General features: G+C 29.3%; 3 protein-coding genes across 4 annotated transcripts; 2 read left to right on the forward strand and 1 right to left on the reverse strand.

Annotated features, from left to right (window-relative positions):
* Nucleotides 1–3,514: 3,514 nt before the first annotated feature.
* On the forward strand, nucleotides 3,515–5,320 carry LOC143918958 (uncharacterized). Its single transcript, XM_077441085.1, has 2 exons — nucleotides 3,515–4,848; nucleotides 5,141–5,320. Exons 1-2 carry the CDS (start codon nucleotides 4,561–4,563, stop codon nucleotides 5,207–5,209), a joined length of 357 nt encoding a protein of 118 aa, XP_077297211.1. The 5' UTR covers nucleotides 3,515–4,560; the 3' UTR covers nucleotides 5,210–5,320.
* A 1,883-nt stretch (nucleotides 5,321–7,203) lies between these two features.
* Nucleotides 7,204–11,841, forward strand: LOC143919281 (uncharacterized). Of its 2 annotated transcripts, XM_077441518.1 has the most exons (9): nucleotides 7,204–7,329; nucleotides 8,751–8,878; nucleotides 8,951–8,984; nucleotides 9,070–9,140; nucleotides 9,336–9,406; nucleotides 9,743–9,940; nucleotides 10,520–11,088; nucleotides 11,362–11,507; nucleotides 11,581–11,841. In XM_077441518.1, the coding sequence occupies exons 1-9, from the start codon at nucleotides 7,211–7,213 to the stop codon at nucleotides 11,703–11,705; spliced, it is 1,461 nt and encodes a 486-aa protein (XP_077297644.1). In that variant the 5' UTR covers nucleotides 7,204–7,210; the 3' UTR covers nucleotides 11,706–11,841. The 2 variants fall into 2 exon arrangements, with proteins under 2 accessions (XP_077297644.1, XP_077297645.1); XM_077441519.1 differs by lacking the exons at nucleotides 8,751–8,878; nucleotides 8,951–8,984.
* On the reverse strand, nucleotides 11,586–14,626 carry LOC143919282 (glutathione S-transferase 1-like). The gene is made up of 6 exons (XM_077441520.1): nucleotides 14,238–14,626; nucleotides 12,841–12,981; nucleotides 12,628–12,761; nucleotides 12,479–12,545; nucleotides 12,192–12,395; nucleotides 11,586–12,106 (listed from the first exon to the last, which is right to left on the reverse strand). The coding sequence occupies exons 2-6, from the start codon at nucleotides 12,973–12,975 to the stop codon at nucleotides 11,951–11,953; spliced, it is 696 nt and encodes a 231-aa protein (XP_077297646.1). The 5' UTR covers nucleotides 12,976–12,981; nucleotides 14,238–14,626; the 3' UTR covers nucleotides 11,586–11,950.
* Between the last annotated feature and the right edge of the window lie 357 nt (nucleotides 14,627–14,983).

A 14,983-nucleotide genomic window follows, 5' to 3' on the forward strand; every position in this document is an offset into this window, starting at 1 on the left:
AATTAATTGGTGTTTTTACTAAAAATCTTTAAAAATGAAAAACAAAACCTTTAGACTTTTTAAAATGTTCTAAATGATATGAGATATCAACCCTTTCAGGCTTTGCACTTAGCTTCATAACACCCTGAATAAATTTATAGATTATAAATTTTGAAATCATATTCAAATAGAGGTGACATAATGGGTAAGATGGTTTTTATCAATTTGATGAGGACCTGTTTCAATCTTTTATATGACCTTAATATGAATATTATATTAGATAATATATATATATATATATATATATATATATATATATATATATATATATATATATATATATATACATGTGTATGTAAGTATATACTGTGTTCTATTAGTTATTTAAATTATTTATTTATTATAATTATATTACGATTATCATTATTATCATATCATTTGTATTATCCTTATATGTATATATAATATATATGGACTATAGGAATTGCATTCTCCCTATCATCTGGAATAAAAATTAATATTATTAATATTATAGTCATTTTCAGCTAAAAATATTTGTCAATCTATTTCTTAAACATTTAAAAAAATAAACAAAGAATAATACAAAGTTTCATTATTCAAATATATTCTTAAAATTACTCGGTGCATTTATGGCATATCCGTATATGGATGTGAATATTCGGCCAGACGTTGTCAACCAATTTGCTATGTACATATGTACATACATACTCACACCTAGTATGAACTATGTACTTATTTATTTTGTTTGCATCTTGCTACTTGATTTTTTGAAATGCATCTTGTAAATTTTGACGTCAATAGACCTTTTTGTTGATTCAGGTTTTATGTATTTTATGTGCGGGCTTTTTATGTAAATATTGAGTAACGCCTTGCTCCAATTTGATAAAGATACGTTTGACGAGAGGCATTGTTTTTACATTACATACTTTTTTGTAATCATTATGGTGGCAGTAATTGAGAATTAAAAATACATATGTGTTCGAGTGTAAAAAATCGATGTTTTTAATTACTTTTTACTATTTTAGCTACATGGTTATGTAATTATTTTATATTTATGTATTACTGGCCGGCGTTGTCCGAAAAAGTCGAGCGTGTCCGAGCGTTTTTGTATCGGAACTTTTTGATCCCATCTTAATTAGGCTGGAGATCGGCGGTCAAGTTGCTGACATAAAATAACAATAGACTTCTCCATTGTCCGAGATGGCAGGAGTGCAAAAAAATGGTTGACAATAGAAATTAACAATAGTGAATCATTTTTTTAAGCCGTCGAGAATCTAGTCCGCCGGTCCCTAAATTAGGCTCAGGGCCTATGAGAGGGGGGGGGGTAAAGATCCAGGGCCCGAGCTACTCGAAGGGCCCGGTAACGGGACGTCGCGTTCGACTGACCCATATTAATATTTTATATTATTCTACATAAAAATACACGTATTTATTTAAGGCTAAATGTTTATTATATTTAGATCCACGCATTCTTTGTGTCCATGTGAAATCATACGTTCAAAAAATAACAACCAACATATAGGTATTTGTCTAAGAGTACTGCTATTTTTTTTGCAAATTTAAAATACGTCAATAAGATCTTTTTTTATTTTAGGTTGTCATAGGACCCACAATTATTTTTCCCAGGGCCCGGGATTCTTCTCGGCGGTCCTGATTAGGATTAATCAAGCTTATTGAGGGTACCTAAATAGTATACCAAATTTGCTAGCCTTGAGTTATAATATAAAACTGTGTATGCACATACACACAGTGCCGTAGCAACGCATTGGCAACGGGGCGGTTTCCAAGGGCGTCGGATCCGAGAGGTGACGTTGGCGCCCCTCGCCTATTATTATTTTTTAAAATTTAATTTAATCATATTAACAATAGAATATGAATTAGCAATTAATATAAAGATTGATAACATAATAACAGATTTTGATAACGTCAAAGCACGGAAAAATCGACTTTAGATTTATTTACTTTTTCCCTTGATTTTTAGCGTGATGGAAAGAAGAAAATTTTGTAATATGGGGGGGGGACAAATTTTTTTAACCCTGGTGTGGCCCCTTTGACTCCTGGCATGCACTGATTTCAGTCCCAGTCCGCCACTGTATATAAGTACATAGTTTAGTAGTATTTTCAAAAACAGAAACAGAAATCAATACATGTAGGATTTTTAATGAGATAAAAGTTTTACTGTCGATTATCCGTTGATTTTTTGAAGTTTTCTTATTATCGAATATCGCTGAAAAGATTATAAGTATAAAGTATTAAGATTTTTAATTGAATATCGAAATCAAATCCAATACACACAATATCTAGTGTGATCAGGTACTATTGCGATCAGATACTACATAGGTAGATACAAATTAATCAATATATGGTGGTCGAATTTTCTCACGACGCAATATGTCATCTATAGTTACTTTGTACACAGTGTTGTCACCTCAATTTTGGAACAATGGGTTTCCAAATTTTTTTTCAACAAAATTATTTTGAAAATATATACATTTTTTTTGTCCAAGGCACTTTTAAATGAAAGTTCATTAAATTTTCGAGATTTGTATAATTATTATTGACAAAAATTATATGAATTTTTAGATTAAATAACGGGGTTTCGGAAACCTTTGATTTTTAACAACGGGTTACCGGAAACCCATCGAAACCATTAAGGTGACACCACTGGTTGTACAGACTTTAATATGGGTCTACTTCGTTCGATTGATTCTCGTTTTCTCGACTCTCGAAATTTTTAAATTTCTCGTCGCTTGAACAGGAGGATTCAAATATCATTTAAATAAAATTTGAAATTACTTTTCCTATGCCGAATTTTGCTATTTTGACGAATTATATAATTCTGGATTGTCATTATGTACATGCAAACGTTGTTTTGTCTAGTTGCTTTTGAAAAATTGAAAATTCCGTGAAGAAAAGGTGCCAGAACGGCGTTCCATCGCTTTATGCTGCGTACGCACCAAGCCAACGAACGGCCCCCAGGCCAACTTTTAAAACCAGAAGCGTACAAAATAGCGAAATAAAAATTAAATTCAAAAATTGAAATTAAATATCAAAATTAAAACTATCATTATTATATTAAAATTAAATTCAAATATCAAAATAAAATTATAATCATTATATTAAAATGAAAATAAAATATTGAAAGTAAAAAAGAACATACACAATTTAAATAAATTTTCTAGATTGAGCTAAAATTAGATCATCAACAGGTAGACCCCGACTTAAGATGTTTTGACTTACGAAGATACGCACTAAGATTGAAAAAAAAACAAAGAATTATTATTTTTACTTCCTCATAGATCACCGCTACTGTGTTCATACACAATTTCGGCCGTCGATGATCGGTAAAAAAAACATTTGACAAAAAACCATGCATAAAGTGCATGCGAGTAGTACAATAAGTAAAAATCAAAAAATTTTACCTTGTGAGAAATATAATTTTGAAAATTTTAATCATAATAAAAATTATCCAAGAAAACCAAAAAATTTAGTTCTGAAAAGGACCAGATGACAAGAGAGACTGTGCGTTTTCAAGTTCATTCATGAAAATATAGTGTTTTTACCCCCAATCCCACATTGTTCTTTCGATGACCAATATTCAACATCCTTGAAGAAATATATCTGGTAGTCACAAAGATAATAAAACCCAAACCAAAGCTATACCTGCTATCCCGCTATTTCCCCGAATTACATATAGTTCGGGTGTGTTACAGTAATTCACAAATATACAACAAGACCACATAAATGAATTTTAAAAAGTACGGTGTTTTGTTTCGTATTTTTAAGAAATATAATTTTTTAGCTCTTATTTATTTCGGCCACCTTTATATTTCGGCTGCCTGTGTGCGTTGCACACATTTGAACATATGGTAGCTGCGGTGCTGCCTGCATGTATGTAATACCTTAAATATACAATAAATATTGTGATCATTCATAGATTTTTAAACTATTGACACACCTTATTAACGTATGAAAATCAATTATTACCATACATTTTTAATTGATAGTGTTTACCTTGTAAATTAAGTATTTAACTATGTAAAACATTTTTGTTTAAGTTTATGTTTTTATCCCTAGTGCTCTCTCCATTCCTATACTAAGCAGACGAGAAATTTAGAAATTCTCGTTTGCTTAGAAAATTAGAAAACGCGAATTGGTCGAACTGGGCGCACCGCATACATTCAAATAGATAAAGTAAAAAAAAATACAATGCATATGAACATCTCTCTAGGTTTATCACCTGAAGCAAAATGTGTAAAATAACTGCAGCCGATGATGTGTGTGTGTGTGATTTCATGTACATACATACACACATTCATATGTATGTATGTATGTAAATACATATGTACAGACATGCGATAACAAAGGCGTCACCAATCGTATGTGACAATGTTGGTTTGATGACTCTCGTTGCTTTTTAGTCGTAAGTTGCAACAACATTCATTATCATGTTCAACTCATATAAGTTGCTCACCCGGGGCGACAAACAGTCAGTCGTCACCAGTACTCCAGTTTCTTCGTATCTTCACTGTTCGGATTCTTCTGTAAAATCAATTCAAGATGCGTTTCTTAATTGTTTTGATGTTCGCGTTTCTTGGCATTACTAGTGCCGGAAATGCCTCTCCTGACAATGAAGTAAATAATGCTGTTGACGTTAACATAGCTGCTTACAACAATGGTGATTTTTGGAACAGATATCTGCTTGCCATAAGATACGCAGAGCTAGCGAATTTGTTGGCTAATTACAACAAATATAATAACTACTATGGATACAACCAAGTTCCGGTGCAAACGACCCAAGCGGTGAAACCATTTGTTAAAGAAGATTGTAAAAAAGTTGGAGAGCCGGTAAGATTAGTTAAATACGTTTCCTTTAAAATTCTGTTCAAAATAAATCGTATTGTTTTATGTAAAATCGAATAAGCATTAATATTATGTAGTTAAATGCCAGTTAGTCATACATATGATTCAATTTAAATACGAATTTTCCCCAATTTCTGGTATTTTCCTCAATGTCCTTCATATACATATAATATATACATATTATTCAAATCTCTTTTTTTTAATTATAAATAATTATTATTGAATATTTTTTATTAGAAAACATTATGTCATTATGAAATTTTGATTTTATTTTCAGTGTGTTTATCATGAAGATTGCTGTTCCTTCGCCTGTCTCACTTATTTGGCGCGTTGTGTATCACGCTAATTTCGGTTTTTATATATTTTACGTAAATTAAATATGTATACGTTTTTGACGATTGTCGTTAGAACGCATATTTTGTACCAAGAAGGCTTATACTGGTGGATTAAAGTTGAGAAAAAAAAATGGAATATGTGTTTTATTTTATTTTTCAAGTTGATTTTTATTAGGTAACGTATAAATTGTGACTTGTTTCGTTCTTATCTCAAGGATAACCGCAAAGAGCATGTAAAAAATAGCAGAAGGACATAAAACATCTTATTTACATATAATATATATCACTCTCAAAACAGGAAGTTGAGTTTTATGTACGATGCGGTTTGAAGTTTATAATGTACATACATACAATAACACACATCATACATATTTAATACTTAGATGGTGAGTAAGATATAATATTATGTGGCTATATGTACATATCGTATGTATAATTTATATGTAGGTACATACATGTGTACATGAATATATACATATGTGATTAATTTTTTGCATTCTCTGATATTTCATAAATAATTGTCATTTTGTATTTTATATTAAAAAATCATTCACATGTTTTTTTTATATTTAAAATTTAAAGGTTAGCACTTGTCACACATTTAATTTTCTTTAGATCAGTAGTTCTTAACCTGGTTCGATCGAACCCCAGGGGTTCGGTGAGTCAGTCTCAGGGGTTCGGCGGAAGTCAAGACACACACCCGTATCATATGATTCTGGTGCCAATTAAGAAGGATTCCAATTAAGAAGAGTTCGGTGAATGCGCATATGAAACTGGTGGGGTTCAGTACCTCCAACAAGGCTAAGAACCACTGCTTTAGATTATAAATATGTACATTTATATAGAGATGTGCATGTACATTTACATAAATATAGAAAATAATATAGTTGTTAGTCTTAGGGCACTTGGATTAAAATCATTAAATACGACGGCAACAATTGTTGATTATCTAATGATTTTTTTGTGTTGTTCGTGTTTTTCTTGTGACTAATTTTCTAATGCTCCACTACGTAACAAAAACCTCGGGTACTAAAAAATGCATTTTTGGTAGGAATGTGGTTGCGTGTGTGCAGCGGCGATTCAAGTTGCGCACCTCCTCACAGTGGAGGAAATTAACATTTTATTTCATATCACCGAATTTTACATATCTAGGAAATTATAACTATAGCGTGGCGCGACCCTGCGCACAACTGTTCATTTTTATGGTGAACCTTTTTTTTTTGCTCTCTATAATATTCATTTTGAACAGGAAATTGACAGATTTTGAGACATCGACCGAACAACACCAAGATATAGAAAAGTCGCGCGATTTAAAAAAACACATATATCTCCGAATCTCGAGCCAATCAACATTTTTTATTACCAGATTCATGTTCACTGAGCATATATCTATAAGAAAAGTCATATCTCGTCTCTGAACCATTTTTCATGTCGAACAGTGTTATGCTGCGTACGGACCAAACCAACGACGATTTTGGTCCAACGTTTTAACCAGCAGGATAAAACCAGTAGCGTACAAAATATCGAAATAAAAATTAAATTTAAAAATTGAAATTAAATATCAAAATTAAGCTAACGAGCGAGATTGAGCTAAATTTAAAAGTTGGCCCAAAATCGTCGTTGGTTTGGTGCGTACGGACCATTATAGGAATGTTATGACCAGAATCGGCAGCCAGGATTATTTTATGCACAAAAAATTGTTAACTATTATCTATTGCTTTTGTCCTACAAAGCAAGAGAGCAAAAAAAGGCTTGAAAATAGTGAACCATTTTTTGTGCATGAAAGAATCCTAGTCGCCGATCTCTGGTTGTGACATTTTAAATGTTCCCTTAATTTTTTTTAAAGACGAAACGTTTAGCAATTTAGTAGCACATCCTCACTGCACGTAAGAATTTTTATGATAGGTGAACGATGTTTATTATTACCAGATATTGGGGTAGGTAGACAATATTGCGATTGGCAACTTTTGTCTATGGTGATAACGTCGCAGTTTTATTAAAATTGTATCGTAATGTTTCACCGAAATTGTTGGATAGGACCACAGAAACGTCTTCATTCACCCTGGATCGCGGCATGGAAACGAGATCTTCATAATAGTGCTACCCTCTCCGGCAACATTTCCCACATTTGGTCAGTCAGTTACCTGTTTTATTGATGAACACGTGTTAAACCAAATATCTAGCTACTACATATATGTATACCTATTAAGTTTAGTACTTGGTAATTGATAAATACATACTTAGTAATCGACTTTGTTGACGAATATTTCAAGAATTTTTGTGCGTGATAAAACGTTGGCGTAAATTAAGGAACGTAATAAAAAATGTATTAAGCATATATACTTACATATAATTTGTATTTTTCTTTTGTAGAAATATGGTAATTTTTGATTGTTATCTAAATTTCTTTATTACTTGGTTAGATAAAAAAGGGCTATGTACATATGTTTATATGTACATAGGAACATATATCGTTAGATTTTGAAATATTTGATGATTTTTTAAAAAAGTTTTACGTAAGTATATTTAGCACGTTTGTGATGACTTTTGATCACAAAATTCACTAGATTTATATTTTTCAAATATGACCTTTGAAGAATATTACTACATACAGATTTATTGTATACTAGTTGTTTTACCCGGCTTCGCTCAGTATTTGTAATATAAACAGCTTAAACATGACGAATCTAACAGTAAATTTTCATTTGTTTTTTTATTAAATTTATTTGAATCAAAAAAAAAAAAAAATCGAATCGTCGTCATAGAAACTTTCCCAACAGTTCCCAACCAACATTACATATTTTCTTACATACTTACATACAAAGTCTCTTTCGAAATTAGATACATATTAGATGGACAAGGCTGGGTATATTTTGTAGTTGTAGAATAAAAACATTTTTTTTTAATTTTAGAAATATTCCTAATATGTAATCAGTAGTATTATGTAGTATACTAGTGGTTTACCCGGCTTCGCTTGGTATTTGTAATATAAACCGCTTAAACAATGGCTAATGTAATAGTAAACATTCATTTATTTTTTATTAACTTGATTTGAATCGAAAAAAAATAATATTCAACGATATCGATATCGTCGTCATAGAAACTTTGATTTGTTTTCGGTGTTCCCAACAAACCTTACATACATACATAATTACAAAGTCTCTTTCGAAATTATATATTAGATAGCATAGAAATAGTATCTATATCTATGGTACATCTAATATATAATTTCGAAAGAGACTTTGTAAATACATATATATATGTTTATAAGTAACTTTGGTCGGGAATAGTAAACAAGTCAACATTTATCTGACGACGAGTCGATTTTTTTAATCAACAAAACAAAACAAATGATTATTTACTATTAGATTCACCATGTTTACGTTGTTTATATTACAAATACTGAGCGAAGCCGGGTAAAACAACTAGTATATAATAATATGTAGTAGTATTGTTCAGTTTTTTTAAATGTCGAATTCATTGTTTTTAGCAAATAAACAATTTTAATAGTCATAATAAACTGCTTATTATCAAAATTTATTTATTTTTTAGTGATGATTTAAAAGAGGTTATTGTGTCAAAATCAAATAATGTGAAACATAGAATTTCTCTTAGATACTCTTCTAATCTAGTTTATGGCACTTGCTGTTTATACAAAAAGCAAGTGGAAGAACTTTTTCGTATGTATGAATTTCTATGTTCATAAAACAGTACCTGATTGTTCACATTAAATAAATTAAAATTAATTTTAGGTGATATGTTGAATATAAACGAAGAATCGAATTGGTAAATTTTGCTCGTATTGTATTGAAAATAATCATTTATTAATCTTACATACATACCTTTCCTTATTTTGTGTGAATTTTATCAGTATACCATCTGATGATGAAATAGAAACAGTTCGACGAGATGATCAACACCATGATAGCTTTATAAATGAAGGTTATACTAAAATTAAATTTTAATGAATTTACATATATACAACATTGCTTATTTATAATCTGTCTATAATATATACTGCTTATTTATAATCTGTCATCTGTAGACTCGGATATTCTTTGTGATTTTGTTATGAATACTTTGAGGACATCAATTCAAAGTTAATATTAATAGTTTATTAATTTAAAAAAATTTCAGTTAATATTGGAGATCAATCAAAAGAAGATATCATATTGGAGCATATGTCTCCTGTAAAGATGATGTCCCATGTAAATATTTATTTTCATATTTAGATTTATTACCAGATAAAATATGCAAATTCACATATGTACATACATTCAAACGAAATTAAAATAATATCATGTGACAATGCATGCTTGAAATAATAATATATATTTTGCTTTCAAATTTTATATCTAGCGATATTGAGATTTGGAAAACTTTATTTAACCACATATATATATATATATATATATATATATATATATATATATATATATATATATATATATATATATATATATATATATATATATATATATACATATACATTGATTTAAATAAAATATTTGACAGACTATAAAATTTATAAAACATTTTATTAGGAATCAATACGTAACGAAATTGCAATAAACACAAATGAAACATTTGGGAATTTCTTGGAGGAAATGGAGTTAGAAGAATATTTTGCAGAGGATATACCAGATAGAAAAAAGAAAGTGACAATTGACCGTTATAAAAGTTTTTCATCAAATTATGTGCAGCTACGATATAAAACTGGTGAAATAAAATTTCAAGCTAAAGTAGGCAAAATTGTGATATGATATAGTAAATTTAATTCAATCCAAAATTAGTGATATGATATTGTGAATTTAATTATGATTTGTCATGTTTTTCAAACAAAATCGATTGCATTGTTTGAGATATTGACCAATTATTATATTTAAAAAGTATTTCAAAACAAATAAAGAAATATTATTTGAATCAATCAATCACATTGAAAAAAAAAAATTTGCTGTATAATAGATTTACAAAAAAAAACATAGATAAAGTAAAAATACATCCAATATTAGTAATATTTTGACAATGGCAAGTTTTTATTTTTTATTATATTTAATATTTTTTGTACAATGTGAAAGTAAACGTCTGAAATTTGGTAACAGCAGACAATTTTGCTTTCTAAAATTAAATATTGTGCTTTTACAGATGTAAATTGAACGAAAACGATTCACAAAACATTAAAATACGAATTATTAATATTATATCTTCTCGTTTGCTCAATGCTGAGCGTCATGGTCAATCAATGTCATCTTGAATTTGATGGATGATAATATTATATAATGGGTTTTAATTTATTGTTCAATAAAATTAAAATATTTCAGAAAACTCAGCCCATAAATATATTGAAAAGGAAAAAGTTATTTTCTTTCCCGTCAATGTCAAAATCTGACAAAAACATTGACAGACAAATTTTGAATAATTTTGTCAGAAATATTGTTAACATAAAAAAAAAGAGAATCTCACCAGATTCACATGAAAAGAGATTAACATATCAAGTTCATGGAGATATTAGCATATTAAGGAATATTGATGATAAGTTACAAGGCAAGGAAGATATTATTCATGATAATATATTGAATGAGATATCTGGGAATTGGTTGGGTGACAATATAAATCCGGGTGGTAGAAATTTAAATGAATGCAGGGATACTATGGAATTTGAAGCGGATGGTATAGTCACATCTCAAATTAATATGAGTCAAGATGTTAAACAAACTAAAAATCATACTACGTTGTGTATATACTTCCCAAAGTATTTATGTGACCTTCACTTAGAAGATGCTATAATATCTTCTAAGTTCAATAGTGATCAGTTAATTGGCAGGAGTTATAATGCTCTTAAAAACAAAACGTGGAATTATGAAATCATTGAAAGACCATTCAACTGGAGGTTAGTAATTTTCTATATGTACAATCAACTAATTGATGTTTCAAACTGTTGAATTTTTTTAATTATGAATAAGCTAAATGTTGATATTCATATTATCATTATTGATAATTTTGAATAAGTTTTTTACTTTAAAAGGTGGTTAGACCATATTTGATTCATTGTTGCCAAATTGATAAAAAAATGGCTATTATTTTATATTTAACTATATTTCAACATTGTTGTCAATCAATTGTATACGTACAAATGTAAATAATTTGATTTTTGTTTTCACAGACGTGAATGGAAAGATGTTGATATACTCAAAAATTTAAATACACTGTGGTTGGAAAAAAAGAAAGTTACCTTTGAGGACATATACAAGCTATCCCCAAATAATGAAAAGGCGATTAGGGCTGCTAATACATTATCGGCATTGATAAGTATGCTTCAAATGAAATGATTATTATTTTATTTCAAAGTTTCTTTCTCTAATTTTAAGTTTTTATTTTTTAGAGTTTAGGATGAATAATATTATTGTATATACTAAAAATCAAGATGGACACATTACTAATATAATTCCAAGGCCATCTTATTTGAAAACAAAATCAAAATATCGTAAATTTTCTATAATTCAGTAGAATTTTTGTATATGTAGGCACATACATAGTATGTACAACTAGTGTGCATACCAATAAAACCAATACATACTACATGTGTATTGGTTTTATTGGATCTAAAGTGATAATTCCTTAATATAATATTATATCGTTTGACAAAACTAGTGTTTGATTTTTTATAAAGAAGCAATTTATTCTTTATTTTATCATATACATACATTTGTATACAAAACTACATGTTGTTTTACATTTTCACACTTTCAATTTTATTTGACATTTTTACGCACAGGATGAATTGGATGTTCCATGTGAGATAAATCAGGAGGATTTTTTTCAAAAGCAGTAATTTCATTCATACCAACAGCTGCAATTTCCCACAATTTGGGATATTCGCTTTTAAATGTTGCATACCACTTGGATACCTTAGTAAAAATAAAATAAATGATTCATTAAATATTTGCTAGCAGACTTATAAAATTAGTTTTGATTGAATATACTGTTTATTACCATTTTATACGAAGAAAAATCAAAAGCAATAGCTTCCAAGCACATTGTTGCTGTTATAAGTGGAAAATCAGCAATAGTCAAATTATCAGCAGCGGCATATTTCTTTCCCAGTTTTGTTAGATAAGTATTGAATACATCCAAAGCAATGTGGACTTTCTTCAGGCCAAGAGGTGTACGTTGGTAGTCAAAGAATATTGGAGCCATCTATTTATACATATGTACGTTGTATTGAAATATTAAGAATATTCTAATTAAAATATACTGTTTGATTAATTATTGAGACTTACGGTATACTCAGAAATATATTTGTAGTATGTTGACAAATTAAAGCACAATCTGTGATTGACGATTGATCTGTAATTTATTATTGATTGATTGATAATTTATGCTCCATTTATTAAAAACAAGGCAAATAAAAAATGAATTGTTTGCTTACCGAACTTGTGGGTCTTTTGGATAGAGTTCCGAATCTGGTTTGTATTTATCACATATATATTGAAGAATAGCATTGCTTTCACCCAAAAGAAATCCGTTGTCATCGAGAACAGGAATTTCTTTCTGGGGATTTTTCTATAAAATTTTATTTAAATATTGTTATCACTTGTAATGAACTCGGTTGCAAAATAATTTAAGCATCGGAATAGCAAACCTGAGCATATTCATCCGTCATGTGATCTCCTGCTCCAAAATCAACATTTATGAGTTCAAAAGGAATATTCAAGAATTGCAGTGCTTGGCGAACTGCCAATGATGGTGGTCCATCGGATACTGAGTATAGTTTCATTTTTATCTATAAAAACGAAAATAGTTTAATATATATCCATTACTGCAATTGGTAATGGCTTACATTGTTTTCCATTTGAGTATTGAAACGAACAATTTTACATAAAAAATCAAAATTAATCTGTAGTAACTCGTATTATTTAAACACACAAGAAAATGAACAAACAAAGAAATGAATTTTATACTAATAGTAACCAAATAAGTACGAGTATAAAACCTAAATAAGTATTTTTATTTATTTGTATAAAATACTTTAAAATACGTATGTATGTATGCAGTGACGGTTTATCATACAAGCATGGTAAAAAACGATGATAGCATTTTTTTACTGAAGTGGGGGCCTCAAATTTCAAATGCGCCTGGGGCCCCCATTATTTGATCCGTCACTGTATGTTTGTATGTGATGTGTAATGTGACCATTCATTTTTGTCCTCAAAACGGGACTTCTACCAATTTTTACGTAATAGTATGTGTATTCAAGAAAACGCGTATTTTTTCAGTTTTTATTTATTAATAAAAAGAACAGGAATGTTGATGAGGAATAGAATAGAACATGAATGAATAATATAAATATAAAAAAAATTATGTTGTTTTATATTTTTCTGATGAACAAATTTTCTTAAGTATTTACTGGGTTTACTTTTAAATAAGAATGAAATTCTTGGCAGGATTTCTTAAAATTGATTTTAATTAACAACATAGCTTTAAGAACTGCAACTTGCAATTGCGTTTTTTCGGTCGTTCACAACTTGTTCATCTGTGAAATGACTCTTTCTAAGCGAATTAAGACTGGAAACAATTTTTAAATTGTTACCGTGTGTTGCTCTCTTTTTGAAAACGGGACATTTCGACGTCCCGAAGCAGTGCATGGGGACAACGGGACAGGCTACCTAAAAACGGGACGGTCCCGTTCAAAACGGGACGTATGGTCACTTTAGTGATGTGTCACTTTTATTTTACTGATCAATACATCTACTGAAAAAAATATTGGATAGTTGTATGATATATACATAAGTATGTACATATATTACAGTAGTTTAATCATATATACATGTAGTAAAATAAAACTTGTAAAAGGTTGATTTTGCATATCATACTATAGAGAAAGTACATTTGCATATACATATTTGGCACGCAATATTGATATGTACACACATAATTATAATTTCAATATATTATTACAAGATGAGGTTGTACAAACGGTATAATTTGAATGACAATGGCATATTGTTAAAATAAAACAAACTTAAATTTTTATCTTACTTTGTCGAGGAGACTCCGATGACGTTCACTACCTTATGAATTCCTTGTGAAACTAATTACACGACGTTTGCGGTTTTGGTACAGACTCGCCTTTCACTTTATTCAAGGCGTGGGATATCACTTGCGGAATGTTGTGTAACAATTGAAAGGTAATTTAGATAATGATATATACAAACTGAAGATAATGTAAATTCCTCGTATTTTATATATTGTGTTTACACTAACGCCAGTTTGTGACTTAAAATAACCAGCACACGGAAAACCGACCTTTTTTCTACAAGATGTCTAGGTCATTGGCTTGTAGTTCTGTAATTCTGTTCGTTATATAAGATTTTGACAATTGACCTTGTATACCAAATTAATAGACTCGTGTACTGTATATAATATGTACATATTTACATGCGAGTCAAGTACATATATATATATATATATATATATATATATATATATATATATATATATATATATATATATATATATATATATATATATATATATATATATATATATATATATATATATATACAGTGGCGGACTGGGACTGAAATCAGTACATGCCAGGAGTCAAAGAGGGCCCAACCAGGGTTAAAAAAATGTGTCCCCCCCCCCCCATATAACAACATTTTCTTATTTCCATCACGCTAAAAATCAAGGGCAAAAAATAAATAAAATTTTAAAAAATGGGAATTAACAAATTTAGGTACAAGAAAAATGACAAAAGCAAAATAAATCCATAAATTACATTG

This window comes from Arctopsyche grandis, chromosome 11, assembly GCF_051622035.1.
Source record: "Arctopsyche grandis isolate Sample6627 chromosome 11, ASM5162203v2, whole genome shotgun sequence".
NCBI lineage: Eukaryota > Metazoa > Arthropoda > Insecta > Trichoptera > Hydropsychidae > Arctopsyche > Arctopsyche grandis.